At 51.6% G+C, this 14,806-nt stretch overlaps 1 protein-coding gene across 4 annotated transcripts in view; it reads left to right on the top strand.

The window, feature by feature from the left end:
• atp8a2 (ATPase phospholipid transporting 8A2) overlaps positions 1-14,806 on the top strand; it is an 890,601-nt gene that overhangs the window by 779,748 nt on the left and 96,047 nt on the right. For all 4 annotated transcript variants that reach the window (XM_072476889.1, XM_072476890.1, XM_072476891.1 and 1 more), the window contains 2 exons: positions 1,098-1,186; positions 4,655-4,759. In XM_072476889.1, coding sequence (XP_072332990.1) covers positions 1,098-1,186; positions 4,655-4,759 — 194 coding nt within the window. The remainder of the gene's footprint in view (positions 1-1,097; positions 1,187-4,654; positions 4,760-14,806) is intronic.

Here is a 14,806-nt window from a genome sequence, read left to right as displayed (position 1 = left end):
TGAATCCCGCCCCCGCCGGTTGCTGAATTCTCCGGCACTGGATATTTGGCGGGGGCGGGAATCGCGCCACGCCAGTCGGCGGCCCGTGATGGGCCGAAGTCCCGCTGCTGAAATGCCTGTCCTGCCGGCGAGAATCAAACCACCTCTCTTACTGGCGGGACTAGGCGGCCCGGGCGGGCTCCGGGGTCCTGGGGGGGGGGGGGGGGGGGGGGCGATGGGGCGCAGGGCAATCTGGCCCTGAGGGCTGCCCCCATGGTGGCCTGGCCCATGATCGGGGCCCACCGATCCGTGGGTAGGCCTGTGCCATGGGGGCACTATTTTCCCTCCATCTCGGCCACAGCCTTCACCATGGCCGACACGTAAGACGCTGATGCTCCCGCGCATGCACGGATGTCCGCTGACCGGCGGAGTCCCTTCGGCCCCGACAGGCGTGGCGCCAAAGGCCTTTCCTGCCGTCCAGCGGCACGCCAACCACTCCGGCGCGGGGCTAGCCCCTCAAGGTGAGGGCTTAGCCCCGAAAGGTGCGGAAAAAGGGGCGGCCCGACACCGGAGTGGTTCACGCCACTCCATCCCGCCGGGACCCCCCGCCCTGCTGGGTAGGGGAGAATCCCGGCCAAGGGCTTTGATAACGCATTGTAAAATGTGTAACTTATGGTTTTTATTGTAAGTTAGTCCATATATATTCAAGGGTCTTAGTCTCCAAGTCTTGGGTGTGGAACAGCATAAAACGAATGTCACACTGTTATCATTCAAAGGGTTATCACCTCAAAACTGACAAATGAGCTTTTAAAACACCTCATCAGTGTGGAGTGAAACAGCTAAAGCTACTTTGTGACTAAATTGGGATTAGTGACCTTTCCACCCAGATTAGACTGTGAAATAATAGCTCTTTTTAGCCAAGTAGAGAGCAGCTAGCAAAACTTCTGCACATACATCAGTCCTCACCTTCTGTGATCTGTTCCATTAACTCCCACCTACCACCACCAACTCCACCCCCCCCCCCCCCCCCCCCCCCCACCCTCCTCCACCCGTATTGCCTACACACTACTTTTTGCAATGCATGATGAATATTTCATATTTCATTCTCTCTTTTGTAGGCTGGGATGATGGTGAAATGTGCGACATTCTGGCTTGGACTGCTTGTGGTGCCCATTGCATGTCTGCTAAAAGATGTGGTTTGGAGAGCGTAAGCATTACTGAACTGCAACAGCCTTTATATAGTTTTTTTAGCATAGTAAAATGTTCCAAGATGCTTCACAGAATGTTATCAAACAAAATGTGACACTTGTCCACAGGAAATATTAGGATAGGTAACCTAAGGTTTGGCAGGAAATGTTGGTTTTGAAGGAGAGAAAGATAGAGAGGCAGAGAGATTTGGGGAGAGAATTCCAGAGCATAAGGCCAAAACAACTGACAGGCACAGCTGCTTGTGGTGCATTGATAAAGATTAAGGTTATGCAAAAGGCCAGAACTGGAGGAGCACAGCGATCACAGGGTTGTTCCACTTGCAGAGATAGAAAAGGGAGAAGCAGTAGTGAGATTTTTGAAAACAGAGATGTGAAATTAACAATGTAACTAAATAACAATTTGACTGAGATATGCAACTGCTCTTGAAAGTCACTATTATTGCTGAAAAGAGAGACATGTTGCCAAAGCTTTTTGTCTTACAAGAATACCAAATTTCAAAGTATACCGCAGGACTGCTGATAGATACACCAATAGCCAATTTAAAATAATGAATCAAGCTCATAACATGGTGCTTACTGGAAGCAACATGCTTTCATAAACAGGGACTATTCCCTGGGAATATGTGCATTTTTGAATAACCCAGATGCATGGGGAGCCAAAAATTCCCCACTGCTTTCTCCAAGGCAATGCCTTTGCCAAGCAGAATTCATTCACCAACCAATCAGTGCCCCTTTTCTCCGGCATTATAGATTGTTGCAATCATTTGAAATTTGGCATTCTTGCATTTGTGCTGATGAGGGAAAGACGGAAAGCTTCGGCAGCATATCTCTCTTTCCAGCAATATTAAAGTTCTGTGTTACCAAGTGAAAGTCACTATTATCATTCATTTCATTGCTGCTTTTGGGACCACACTGCATAATTTGGCTGTCACATTTTCCTGCGGCACAACATTGGCTGTATCTTGAAAATTACTCAACTGACTGCTAAGCATTTTGAGTCATTCTGAGGTCATGAATAGTGATATATAAAGACGTTTAAAAAATCTTTTTCCTCACTCTTTCTCTTTCCTGTTGTGCAAATTTAGCCATGGTTTAGCCACCTATCACTAGAGCTAGCTGAATCGTGTCATTCTCTACAGAACTTTTTATTTTTTGCCAAAACCACCTTGATACCCTCAGATCTTCAATCCTTTCTCTTTCAGCTTTTCCCATATTATATGGAGTCACCACAATGCAGATCGATCACCCTTCGTATCAAGTATTGTTTTTGGGGGGATTGACAGGTGGTTTTACAGCCAGATGCCCTTCCTGCTGTTAACTCTCCCCAATGATCTGGGCTGGGGACCGGCACAAGATACACTAGTTTACCTTCACCAGTGGCCAGGTTCACCCGATACCCTGGTTTTGTTTTTTCCTTCAGCCCCAAGATGGATGGACAACTTTAACCAAAATTAGAGGATTGGGTAGAGCACCAATTTTACATCCAGTTCAATTTTACTTACAAGTAGTTTCAGTACAGAATAAATTGATGGCCAAGGACATGGAGGCCCTGATCATTTTATTGGAGGGCATCATTCAATTAAAGAATGGAGTGCCCACCCGAAAGCCAGTCAGCAGGGAAGAGCAGAGATATGTGGCAGGAGCCTTCAACTGAGGTCCAATGGAAATTGTTCCTGACAGGCAGTGGAATACTGAGCATGATCAGGGGAAGAGGGGTAACACTGGCTGTGATCAGGAAGGAGAGGGGCAACACTGGCTGTGATCAGGAGGGAGAAGGCCAACACCGGCTGTGATCAGGAGGAACCAGGCAACACTGGGTATGATCAGGATTGTGAGGAGCAACACTGGCTTTGATCAGGAGGAAGAGGGGTAACTGGCTGTGATCAGGGGAAGAGGGGCAACACTGGCTGTGATCAGGAGGAAAAAGGACAACATTGGCTGTGATCAGGAGGAACCGGGCAATACTGGGTATGATCAGGATTGAAAGGAGCAACACTGGCTTTGATCAGGAGGAAGAGGGGTAACTGGCTGTGATCAGGGGAAGAGGGCAAACACTGGCTGTGATCAGGAAGGAGAAGGACAACATTGGCTGCGATCAGGAGGGTGAAGGACAACACTGGCTTTGATCAGGAGGAACGGGGCAAAACTGGGTATGATCAGGATTGAGAGGAGCAACACTGGCTTTGATCAAGAGGAGGAGGGGTAACTGGCTGTGATCAGGAGGAGAGGGGCAACACGGCTTGTGATCAGGAGGGAGAAGGACAACACTGGCTGTGATCAGGAGGAACGGGGCAACACTGGGTATGATCAGGATTGAGAGGAGCAACACTGGCTTTGATCAAGAGGAAGAGGGGTAACTGGCTGTGATCAGGGGAAGAGGGGCAACACTGGCTGTGATCAGGAGGGAGAAGGACTACATTGGCTGCGATCAGGAGGGAGAAGGACAACACTGGCTTTGATCAGGAGGGAGAAGGACAACATTGGCTGCGATCAGGAAGGAGAAGTACAACACTGGCTACGATCAGGAGCGAGAAGGACAACACTGGCTTTGATCAGGAGGGACAAGGACAACATTGACTGCGATCAGGAGGGAGAAGGACAACACTGGCTTTGATCAGGAGGTAGAAGGACAACATTGACTGCGATCAGGAGGGAGAAGGACAACACTGGCTTTGATCAGGAGGCAGAAGGGCACACACTGGCTTTGATCAGGAGGGAGAAGGGCAACACTGGCTGTGATCAGGAGGGAGAAGGTCAACACTGGCTTTGATCAGGAGGGTGAAGGACAACACTGGCTGTGATCAGGAGGGAGAAGGACAACATTGGCTGCGATCAGGAGGGAAAAGGGCAACACTGGGTATGATCAGGACGGAGAAGGGCAACAGTGCTCATGATTAGGGGAAGGGAGAACCATTAGCCATGATCCCTGGTGGGGGTGGGTGTTCCTTTAAGCCCGAGCGGGGAGTGGGTATCTGGCCATGAGAGGGAAAGTGTTGCCCTCAGTGCAAGGAAGGCCCAAGGTTGCTTTGTGAGGCCCAGAGGACCCCTTTGTACTCCCGTCCCTCCCAGCTGCCCGCAATGGACCTGAAAAACAGATTCCGCTCATGGTCGGTTTGCCTTACTGGGAGACAGATACTAATAATCCCCCACCATGTTCCTGCCCCATCGCCACCTTCCCTTCCCCTGGCCCACCTCCTCTTCCCCCACACCGCCCCATTCTCTTTACCCTTCCTCTCCTCCCCAAACCCTACCAGGCCCAAATATTCAGTATAAGTGGATGAAGGTTAATGTTACAGTGGGTGATTTGGGAATTTATTTCACTTTATCTAACTTTATTGACCATCTTTTTCAGGTACACAATTTACAGACAAACCACTCTAGTTGAACTCTACATGTTTTCTCTCAACTTTTAATAATACATCTGTTTGTTTTGTGAAATAAACTCTTGAAATTTATGTGCTCCCCAGAGGCTGGCATTCTTACCGTAAAACTTTGCTGGAGGAGGTTCAGGAACTAGAAGCCCGGTCTCAAGACCCATCAAAGGCAGTATTGCGCGGTATCAGTACAAAGAGGTAGGAAAAATAAATCAACAGTGGTACAGGCACTCTAACTAAGCAGGCTAGCAGTTCTTCATGAACGGTTTATTCAAAAGAAGAAAGCAGAATCTGTGCCTAAATTCCTGTCATGGCACAGCGGCATCTATTTTTGTGTGCTATAAAAGCAGAAAAAGCTGGAAATGCCCAGCAGGTCAGGCAGCATCTGTAGAGAGAGAAACAGGAGTTAACAGTTTATGTTGCTGACCTTCCATCGGAACTGGCGATCTCGTTTTGTGCTGTTTATGGAGAGTTGTGAAATTCTAATCCATGGACACAATTTTCTTCATTCTTGTCCCTGCTCTCTCAACCTAGCACAAAAATGTATGAAAGCATTTATGAGCAAAGTTAAAAGAGGAATAATTCTGAAAAAAACGCCACTATATACATTTTGATCTGTTCGGCAGAGGAACTTCGCTTGGGTAACTCCTGTGCCTGCTGGTTACCAACCAGTCCTTGTATTGTATTTTGCATCCATGCAATCAAAATATTATTTCCTCCTGCATTGAAATGTTTAAAAAAGCTGCTCTTTTTCAACCAATTTGTTCAGTATGCATTTGCTCTTGTGAAGCAATTCCAGACTCCTTTCCTCATGTTGTCGTTATCGCAGTTAATCATGTCAACTGCTCTTAAGTTACCTTTATACATTACAGATTTTTCGTTACTTTGCTCAGACTTGGTTTGTTAATTTGCTACTTTGTCCCATTTGGCCCACCATACTTCCGCAAGCTATCAAAAGAGCAACCTAGCTAGTCCCATTCCTCAGCCCTATCTTCGTAACCCTCTAAATTAATCACTTTCAAATATATATCCAGCTCTCTTTTGAAACCTCCCAGGTGGTGCAGTAAACTTTGGGAACTACACTGACATTGTTAATGTCCATGTCTCTTGATGAATGTACATGTTTGCACAAATATCTATGTTTGTATGAGTATATAATTTAAAATAGATATGTTGCATTATGAATCACCAACAATGCATTTCAGACAACATTCCAGGAATGTGCCATTTAAATGAGTCAGGCCACTTTGTGATGGAGTGGTAGAATACCGGGTTTATGCCTGTAATGTGCAATTATGTACAACGTGCAGAATTCATAGCTAGCAACTTCTCCACAAGCATGGGGAGAAAACTAGTGAGACAATCTCTCTGCTGCACCTCTTAGGAAATGCGACAGAAATGGTTGAGGTGAAAAAGAAGAATAAAAACGAATTACGCCTCAGAAGCTATATTAAAAATAATTTGAAAGGAAAAATTATAACTTCTCTTTCTCCCTCCATCTTGGATTCTCTGAACTGTTCTAAACACACAAATTTCTTGCACGCAAGTTATTAACCTAATCACCACCCTCGTCAGTTTTTGCAGTAATTAATAATGCAAGTCTTGCTTTGAAACTCAAGGGCATCTCTTTGCAAAAATGCTTTAATAATTCTGCTATAAATACCAAGATATTTGTCAGAAGAATCAGAGATACCATGTTTGTCATGCAAGTATGACTGGCTTCATAAAACTGCATCAGCAGGACTTTGAGGGCTACCCTCAAAGTCCGATCAATGCTGTATTGCACTGCATATTGTGGTTGTGTCTGTTTTAATGTTGAAAGATACAAGTACTAGCAACTACATAACATCAAATGAAAATTGGGTTTCCAAAACATAAATTTGTGTTAGTCAATCTGTCACATTTCCAATTCCTCAAGAATTGAACAAGTTTATATGTGAAATACTTTCTATTATTTATCTTGTGAATTGATTTGGGTTTGTGAAAGAGCACTTAATAAGAGTTAAATAAAGTTTAACTGCAGCCTTTAACCTTCTTGGAAAAAGTGTAAAGAAAATGACTACACTGATGGTAAAGTTGAAAGTGACTACACTGATAATACAACTGTAATTTAATTGAGTTCAATCAGGGGCGAAATTCTCCCGAAACGGCGCGATGTCCGCCGACTGGTGCCCAAAACGGCGCCAATCAGACGGGCATCGCGCCGCCCCAAAGGTGCGGAATGCTCCGCATCTTTGGGGGCCGAGCCCCAACATTGAGGGGCTAGGCCGACGCCGGAGGAATTTCCGCCCCACCAGCTGGAGGAATTTCCGCCCCACCAGCTGGCGGAAACGGCCTTTGATGCCCCTCCAGCTGGCGCGGAAATGACATCTCGGGGCGGCGCATGCGCGGGAGCGTCAGCAGCCGCTGACAGTTTCCCACGCATGCGCAGTGGAGGGAGTCTCTTCCGCCTCCGCCATGGTGGAGACCGTGGCGGAGGCGGAAGGGAAAGGGTGCCCCCACGACACAGGCCCGCCCGCGGATCGGTGGGCCCCGATCGCGGGCCAGGCCACCGTGGGGGCACCCCCCCGGGGCCAGATCGCCCCGCGCCCCCCCCAGGACCCCGGAGCCCGCCCACGCCGCCTTGTCCCGCCGTTCAAAAGGTGGTTTAATCCACGCCGGCGGGACAGGCAATTTGTCGGCGGGACTTCGGCCCATCCGGGCCGGAGAATCGAGCGGGGGGCCCGCCAACCGGCGCGGCCCGATTCCCGCCCCCGCCGAATATCCGGTACCGGAGACTTCGGCAACCGGCGGGGGCGGGATTCACGGCAGCCCCCGGCGATTCTCCAACCCGGCAGGGGGTCGGAGAATGACGCCCCAGATGTTTTATGAGCAGCCATCATGAAATTGACTGTTTAAGCGGGTAGAGACGGCATCTTGTAAAGGCACGAGTCTGGAGGCTCTTGTTAACGGCACCTCTGCTGTTCCCGCCAGCTCGGTACTCCACAGGCCCAGTGGTAGTGGCAGCCCTGAGAGTGTGGGGGCAATGGCGGCAGCATATGAGACTGGGTGGGGCGTCGGTGTGGTCACCGATCTGTGACACTCGGCGGTTTGCTCCAGGGGGGCTGGATAGGGGTTTTAGGAGGTGGCAGCGGGCAGGGATTGCGAGATTTGGGGTCTCTTCATTGAGGAGGGGTTCCCGAGCCTGGAGGCAGTAGAGGAGGAGTTTGAGTTGCCGGGTGCGAACGGATTTGCAGGTACGGGACTTTGACCGGAGGCAGGTTCCAAGCTTCCCTCGCCTCTCTCTAAGGGGACCATAGGATAAGGTGATGTCAAAAACAGGGATCGGGGAGGGTCTCGGAAATATAGAAAGAATTGATGGAGTGGGAAGATGTCCCAATCGGGGAGGTGAAGAGGAAGTGGGAGGACGAGTTGGGGGGGGCTGTTGGAAGTCTGGCTATGGGAGAAGGCCCTGAAAAGAGTCAATGTATCCTTGTCGTGTGCCATGCTCAGCCTGATCCAGTTCAAGGTGGTCTACAGGGCTCATATGACTGTGGCCTGGATGAGTAGGTTTTTTGAGGATTGGATTGGATTTGTTTATTGTCAGGTGTACCGAGGTACAGTGAAAAGTATTTTTCTGCGAGCAGCTCAACAGATCATTAAGTACATGGGGAAAAAGGGAATAAAAGAAAATACATAATAGGGCAAGAAAATACATAATGGGGAGGAGGTGGAGGACAGGTGTGGGAGGTGCGGGTGAAGTCCGGCAAATCATGGACATATGTTCTGGGCGTGTCTGAAGCTGAGGGGATTTTGGCAGGGATTCTCCGATGTCACGTCAGAGGTCCTGGATGTGAGACTGACTCCGAGTCCAGAGATTGCAATATTTGGAGTGTCGGAAGATCCGGGAGCCCAGTGGGGGAGAAAGGCCGCCGTTTTGGCCTTTGCTTCCCTGGTGGCCCGGAGATGGATTTTGCTGGGATGGAGGGACTCGGAGCCTCCAAAGTCGTGGGTGTGGGTCAGTGACATGGCAGAGTTTCTCAGGCTAGAGAAGATTAAGTTCGCCTTAAGGGGTTCTGTGGTGAATGTATTGTATTAATAATCCACCATTTGTATCTGTGCTATGCTGTTGCCCTTGTGGGCTCCACCTATGGGCCATTGTATGGCATTGTCCATAAGGTAACATGCTGGGGCCTGTATGGGCTCCGCCCATGGCTCTTCCCCTTGAAGGGAGGTATAAAGAGCAGTCGACCTGTAGGCGGCTCTCAGTGTTAGATTAGTCGTAGGCAGGCACTGCTCTAGTTGATTAAAGCCACAGTTTATTTCTACTCTTGTCTCGAGTGAATTGATGGTCGCATCAATTTAATCAACTACAACGCAACTATGGAATCGGCCCTCAAACCTGACCGACTGGAACTCGATCCGCAGGTCGCGGAGGCGAAAGTAATTTTTTCGCACTGGCTCCGCTGCTTCAAGGCCTATCTCGCCGCCTCCTCCATGCCTTCCGTCACCAACAAACAGAAGCTGAGCCTCCTCCACGCACGGGTGAGCCATCGAATCTCTGTTCAACTCGATGAGGCCTCCTCCTACGCAGACGCCCTCACGATGCTCGAACGCCTCTATGTAAGGCCCGTGAACGAGGTATACGCGCGACACATCCTCACCACTCCCTGCCAGCATCCTGGGGAATCGCTAGAAGACTACCTACGCGACCTCAAAGTCCTCGCACGCAGCTGCAACTACCAGGCTGTTATGGCCACTCAACATATGGAACTCGCCGTCCAAGACGTCTACGTGGCGGGAGTCCGGTCCATCTACGTGAGACAGCGCCTACTCGAAAAAGGGGCCCTAGACCTGGATCAGACAGTAAAATTAGCCTCCTCTCTGGAAGTAGCGTTCCAAAGCCTTAACGTGTTCCCATCTGACCACGCGACCCCCTCGTGGACCCCCGACCAAAGACTACCCCAGGCCTGTGCCGCACGGCTGCCCGCCCACCATGGGGAGGCTACCCTGCTATTTCGGCGGCCAGTCTCAACACCCCCGGCAGCACTGCCCGGCCTGTAAAGCGAACTGCAGCAGCTGCAGAGAAAAGGACATTTTGCCAAAGTTTGCCTGGCCAGGTCCAAGAACTCGAAATCGCAGCCCGACCCTCAGACTCACGGGCCCGCAGACCCCGCAGTATGGCAGCGTGTCTGCTGACTCCTCCTGTAGGCGCGTCATCAGCCTCATGCTATCCGTGGGGGCAGCCATCTTCCAGCCCACACAGCACGTGCGACTCACGGGGGTCGCCATCTTGGCCATCCTCCCCCACGCGACCGGCCACGTGCAATCCATGGGGGCCGCCATCTTGGACACCATCTTCCTCACCGCCTGACACGCTCGACCAACGGGGGCCGCCATCTGCTACGCCGCTCGACACGTGCAACCAACAAGGGCAGCCATCGTGGGACTGCCCGAGCGCCACCGACCACGCCGGCTACCCGCAACTCAGCGCGGTCACTCTGGACCAGTCGCGACCCAAACACCTCCGGAGCTCCATGATGACCGTCCGGATAAACGGGCACGAAATGCCTTGCCTCCTCGACTCCGGGAGCACAGAGAACTTCATTCATCCGGACATGGTAAGACGCTGCTTGCTCCCAATTTTCCCAGCGCACCAAACCATCTCCCTCGCCTCCGGGTCGCACTCGATGCAAATCTGAGAGTGCACTACCACAACCCTAGCAATACAGAGTGCCGAGTACACCAATTTTAAATTATACGTACTCCCAGACCTTTGCGCTGCTCTCCTATTGGGACGAGATTTCCAATGCAACCTCAGGAGCCTAACCCTGAAATTCGGGGGGGCCCTATCCCCACTCACCGTATGCAGCTTCGCGACCCTAAAGGTCGACCCTCCCCCACTCTTGGCAAACCTCACCACCAACTGCAAACCAGTCGCCACCAGAAGCAGGCGGTATAGCATGCAGGACAGGACTTTTATCAGGTCCGAGGTCCAGCGACTCTTGCGGGAGGGAATCATCGAGGCCAGCAATAGCCCCTGGAGAGCTCAGGTGGTGGTAGTCAAGACCGGGAAAAAGAACCGGATGGTTGTAGATTACAGCCAAACCATAAAACCGGTACACGCAACTCGATGCGTACCCCCTTCCCCGAATTGCAGACATGGTTAACCAGATCGCACACTATCGGGTGTTCTCCACGGTGGATCTGAAGTCTGCATATCACCAGCTCCCAATCCGCCCGGAGGACCGCCACTACACGACTTTTGAGGCAGACGGCCGCCTTTTCCACTTCCTCTGGGTCCCCTTTGGCGTCACGAATGGGGTCTTGGTGTTCCAAAGAGCAATGGACCGAATGGTGGACCGGTACGGGCTGCGGGCCACATTTCCGTACCTGGACAATGTCACCATCTGCGGCCATGATCAGCAGGACCACGATGCCAACCTCCACAGATTTCTCCAAACCGCCAAACCTTTAACCTCACTTACAACAAGGAGAAATGCGTTTTCCGCACAACCAGACTAGCCATCCTCGGCTACGTCGTGGAAAACGGGGTTCTAGGACCCGACCCCGACCGTATGCGCCCCCTCCTGCAACTCACCCTCCCCCACTGCCCCAAGGCCCTGAAAAGGTGCCTCGGGTTCTTTTCATATTATGCTCAGTGGGTCCTCAACTATGCAGACAAAGCCCGCCCACTAATCAAGGCCACCATCTTCCCACTGGCGGCTGAGGCCCGCCAGGCCTTCAGCTGCATCAAGGCGGCCATCGCCAAAGCCGCGATGAGCGCGGTGGACGAGTCCGTCCCCTTCCAGGTGGAGAGCAACGCATCAGAGGTTGCTCGCCCCGCTACCCTCAATCAAGCAGGCAGACCGGTTGCATTTTTTTTGCGCACTCTCACCACCTCCGAAATTCAGCACTCCTCAGTCGAAAAGGAGGCCCAAGCCATCATGGAAGCCATACGGCACTGGAGGCACTACCTCGCTGGTAGGAGGTTTACCCTCGTCACCGACCAACAATCCGTAGCCTTCATGTTTGATAATACGCAGCGGGGCAAAATCAAGAACGATAAGATCTTGAGGTGGAGGATTGAACTCTCCACCTATAATTATGATATAGCATATCCTGGGAAGCTCAATGAGCCCCCAGATGCCCTGTCCCGCAGAACATGCGCCAGTGCTTAAGATGACTGACTACGTGCTATCCACGATGACCTCTGCCACCCATGGGTCACCCGACTTATCCACTACATCAAGGCCGGCAACCAGCCCTACTCCACCGAGGAGGTCAGAGCTATGACCAGGGACTGCCACATCTGTGCGGAGTGTAAGCCGCACTTCTATCGACCAGATAAGGCCCACCTGGTGAAGGCATCCGAAGGCACTTTGAGCGCCTCAATATCGATTTCAACAACCGCAATACAACAACCCCTCCAACAACTGCAATACATATTTTCTCAACATTATCGATGAGTTCTCTCGCTTCTCCTTTGCGATCCCTTGCCCCGACATGACCACGGCCACCGTCATCAAAGCCCTACATTGTGTCTTCACCCTGTTTGGTTTCCCCAATTATGTCCACAGTGACCAAGGCTCGTCGTTCATGAGCGACGAACTGCGTCAGTACCTGCTCAGTAAGGGCATCGCCTCGAGCAGCACTACCAGTTACAACCCCAGGGAAACGGGCAGATGGAGAGGGAGAGCGCGACGGTCTAGGAATCTCCTAGTTTCCCACTGGCAGGAGGTCCTCCCCGATGCGCTCCACTCTATTAGGTCCCTACTTTGCACGGCCACAAACGAGACCCCTCATGACTGCTTATTTGTTTCCCCCAGGATATCCGCCTCAGGGGCCTCGCTTCCGTCCTGGCTGGAGACACCGGGGCCCGTCCTACTCAGAAAACACGTCAGGAGCCTTAAGTCCGACCCCCTGGTAGAGAGGGTCCAGCTCCAACCCCCAGTACGCATACATCGAACACCCTGATGACCGACAGGATACGGTCTCCCGCCGGGACCTGGCACCCGCCGGTTCCACCACCACCACCGCCGCCGCTCCACCCTATCCCGCCCAACCTACCATGACCAGCGCTCCCGCCCCTATGTGGCTCCCGCCCACCATCCCCCTTTCACCGATCCACAGGAATGAAACTCCAGAAGAGATGCTCCCGGAGTCCACGTCTGTACCCGCATCGGCACCCTCACTACCGATGCCAGCATGGACGGGTTCGACACCCGGGCCAGCAACAACGCCAGAGCTTCGACGATCACAGCGCACAATCCGTGCACCGGACCGGCTGAACATATGAACCCGTCACCCCCGCAGGACTACATTTTTTTAACAGGGGGTGAATGTGGTGAATGTATTATATTAATAATCCACCATTTGTATCTGTGCTATGCTGTTGCCCTTGTGGGCTCCACCTATGGGCCATTGTATGGCATTATCCATAAGGTAACATGTTGGGGCCTGTATGGGCCCTGCCCATGGCTCCTCCCCTTGAAGGGAGGTATAAAGAGCAGTCGACCTGTAGGCGACTCTCAGTGTTAGATCAGTCGCAGGCAGGCACTGTTCTAGTTGATTAAAGCCACAGTTTATTTCTACTCTTGTCTCGAGTGAATTGATGGTCGCATCAGGTTCATTACAGGGATTCGCTCGGAGGTGGCAGCCGTTCATTGACTTCTTTAAGGAAAACAGACCGTCAGCAGAAGGGGGGATGGGGGGGAATGGGGGCGGAAAGGGAAGGCATGAAGTGGAGAATAAGGGCAGGGATTCAAATATATGGGTAACTAGGATTTAGGGCGGGGGGAAGTTGGGTATGTTACTGTGGGGTTTTTGCGTGTGTCGGACCGCTCTACTATTTAGAATATTGATATGCTAAAATTATAAATGCCTCAATAAAATGTTTTCTAAAAAAAAAATGAAATTGACTGTTTAACATGATTTAATCCCATCACCATGGGAACAATCACTAACCAAGCAACTGAGTGCTGATAGGCACAACAGTTTGTTACAGGTGTATGTTCATGGGTTTTAAAGGAAAAGTTGCAGAAGCCTTAGATATGATTTAATAGGCACTTCCGGGTGCGGCTCAGCTCTGCATAGCCGCACGATTCGGCAGCTCCCGCTACCAAGGACTTTCAGGCTCACTAGAAGAGCCCCAACGGAACCTTTTTTGATATTAACCCGTGGGGAAGGTAAGAGGGAGGTTCCCCTCCAACTTTTATGAAAAAGACAAGATGGCGGCGGCCAGAGACAAAGTGGAGCTGCAGGAGTTTATCAAGCACTGCTTCGAGGAGCAGCGCGAGGAGATGCGTAAGGAAATGCTGCCGCCTATGCTTTCGGCAATCAAAGCACTAGGGATCACCCAGAAGGCCCACGAGGTTCAGATCCAGGAGGTACAAAAAGGAGTTGGTCAGAACGAGGACAAGATCTCGGGCCTGGTGGTGAGAGTGGAGCAGAACGAGGCGCTACACAGGAGGTGGGCGGGAAGACTCGAAGACCTGGAGAACAGATTGAGGAGAAAGAATCTGCGGATCCTGGGTCTCCCTGAAGGAGCGGAGGGGGCCGATGCCGGGGCATACGCGAGCACGATGCTCGGGGCGATGATGGGCAAGGAGGCCCCTTCGAGGCCGCTGGAGTTGGACGGGGCACACCGGGTACTGGCGAGGAGGACCCGGGCAAATGAGCCGCCAAGGGCGATGGTGGTGAGGTTCCACCGGTTCACGGACAGAGAGTGGGTCCTGAAATGGGCCAAGAAGGAGCGGAGCAGTAAGTCGGACAATGCAGAGATCCGAATGTACCCGGACTGGAGCACGGAGGTTGCAAAGCGGAGAGCGGGTTTCAACCGGGCCAAAGCGGTGTTGCACCGGAAAGAAGTGAAATTCGGAATGTTGCAGCCAGCGCGACTGTGGGTCACATACAAGGGCCAACACTACTACTTTGAAACGCCTGAAGAGGCGTGGACATTTATACAAACCGAAAAGTTGGACTCTAACTGAGGGTTTGTGAGGGTGGGGGGGATATTTGAGGTTTGATGTGTGATGGTTGTTGTATATAGGGGGTCAATCACAATCACGCACAGGAAATGTTACATGGGCTGGGGGAGAGAGACAAGGCCGTGACAGGAGCTGCGTCAGAGGGGGCGGAGTGGGCTTCGGAAAGCGCGGGGTTTCTTGTTTTTCCCGCGTGCGGGAAGAAAGGTGGGAGAGGGAACTCCCACACGGGGAGGTCAATGGGATAGCGGGGGTAGCCAGGGTCAGCAGGTGTCAGCTG

This window comes from Scyliorhinus torazame, chromosome 15 (assembly GCF_047496885.1).
Source record: "Scyliorhinus torazame isolate Kashiwa2021f chromosome 15, sScyTor2.1, whole genome shotgun sequence".
Taxonomy (NCBI): domain Eukaryota; kingdom Metazoa; phylum Chordata; class Chondrichthyes; order Carcharhiniformes; family Scyliorhinidae; genus Scyliorhinus; species Scyliorhinus torazame.
The sequence above is the reverse complement of the archived record's forward strand: the minus strand, read 5'-3'. Positions and strand labels throughout refer to the sequence as shown.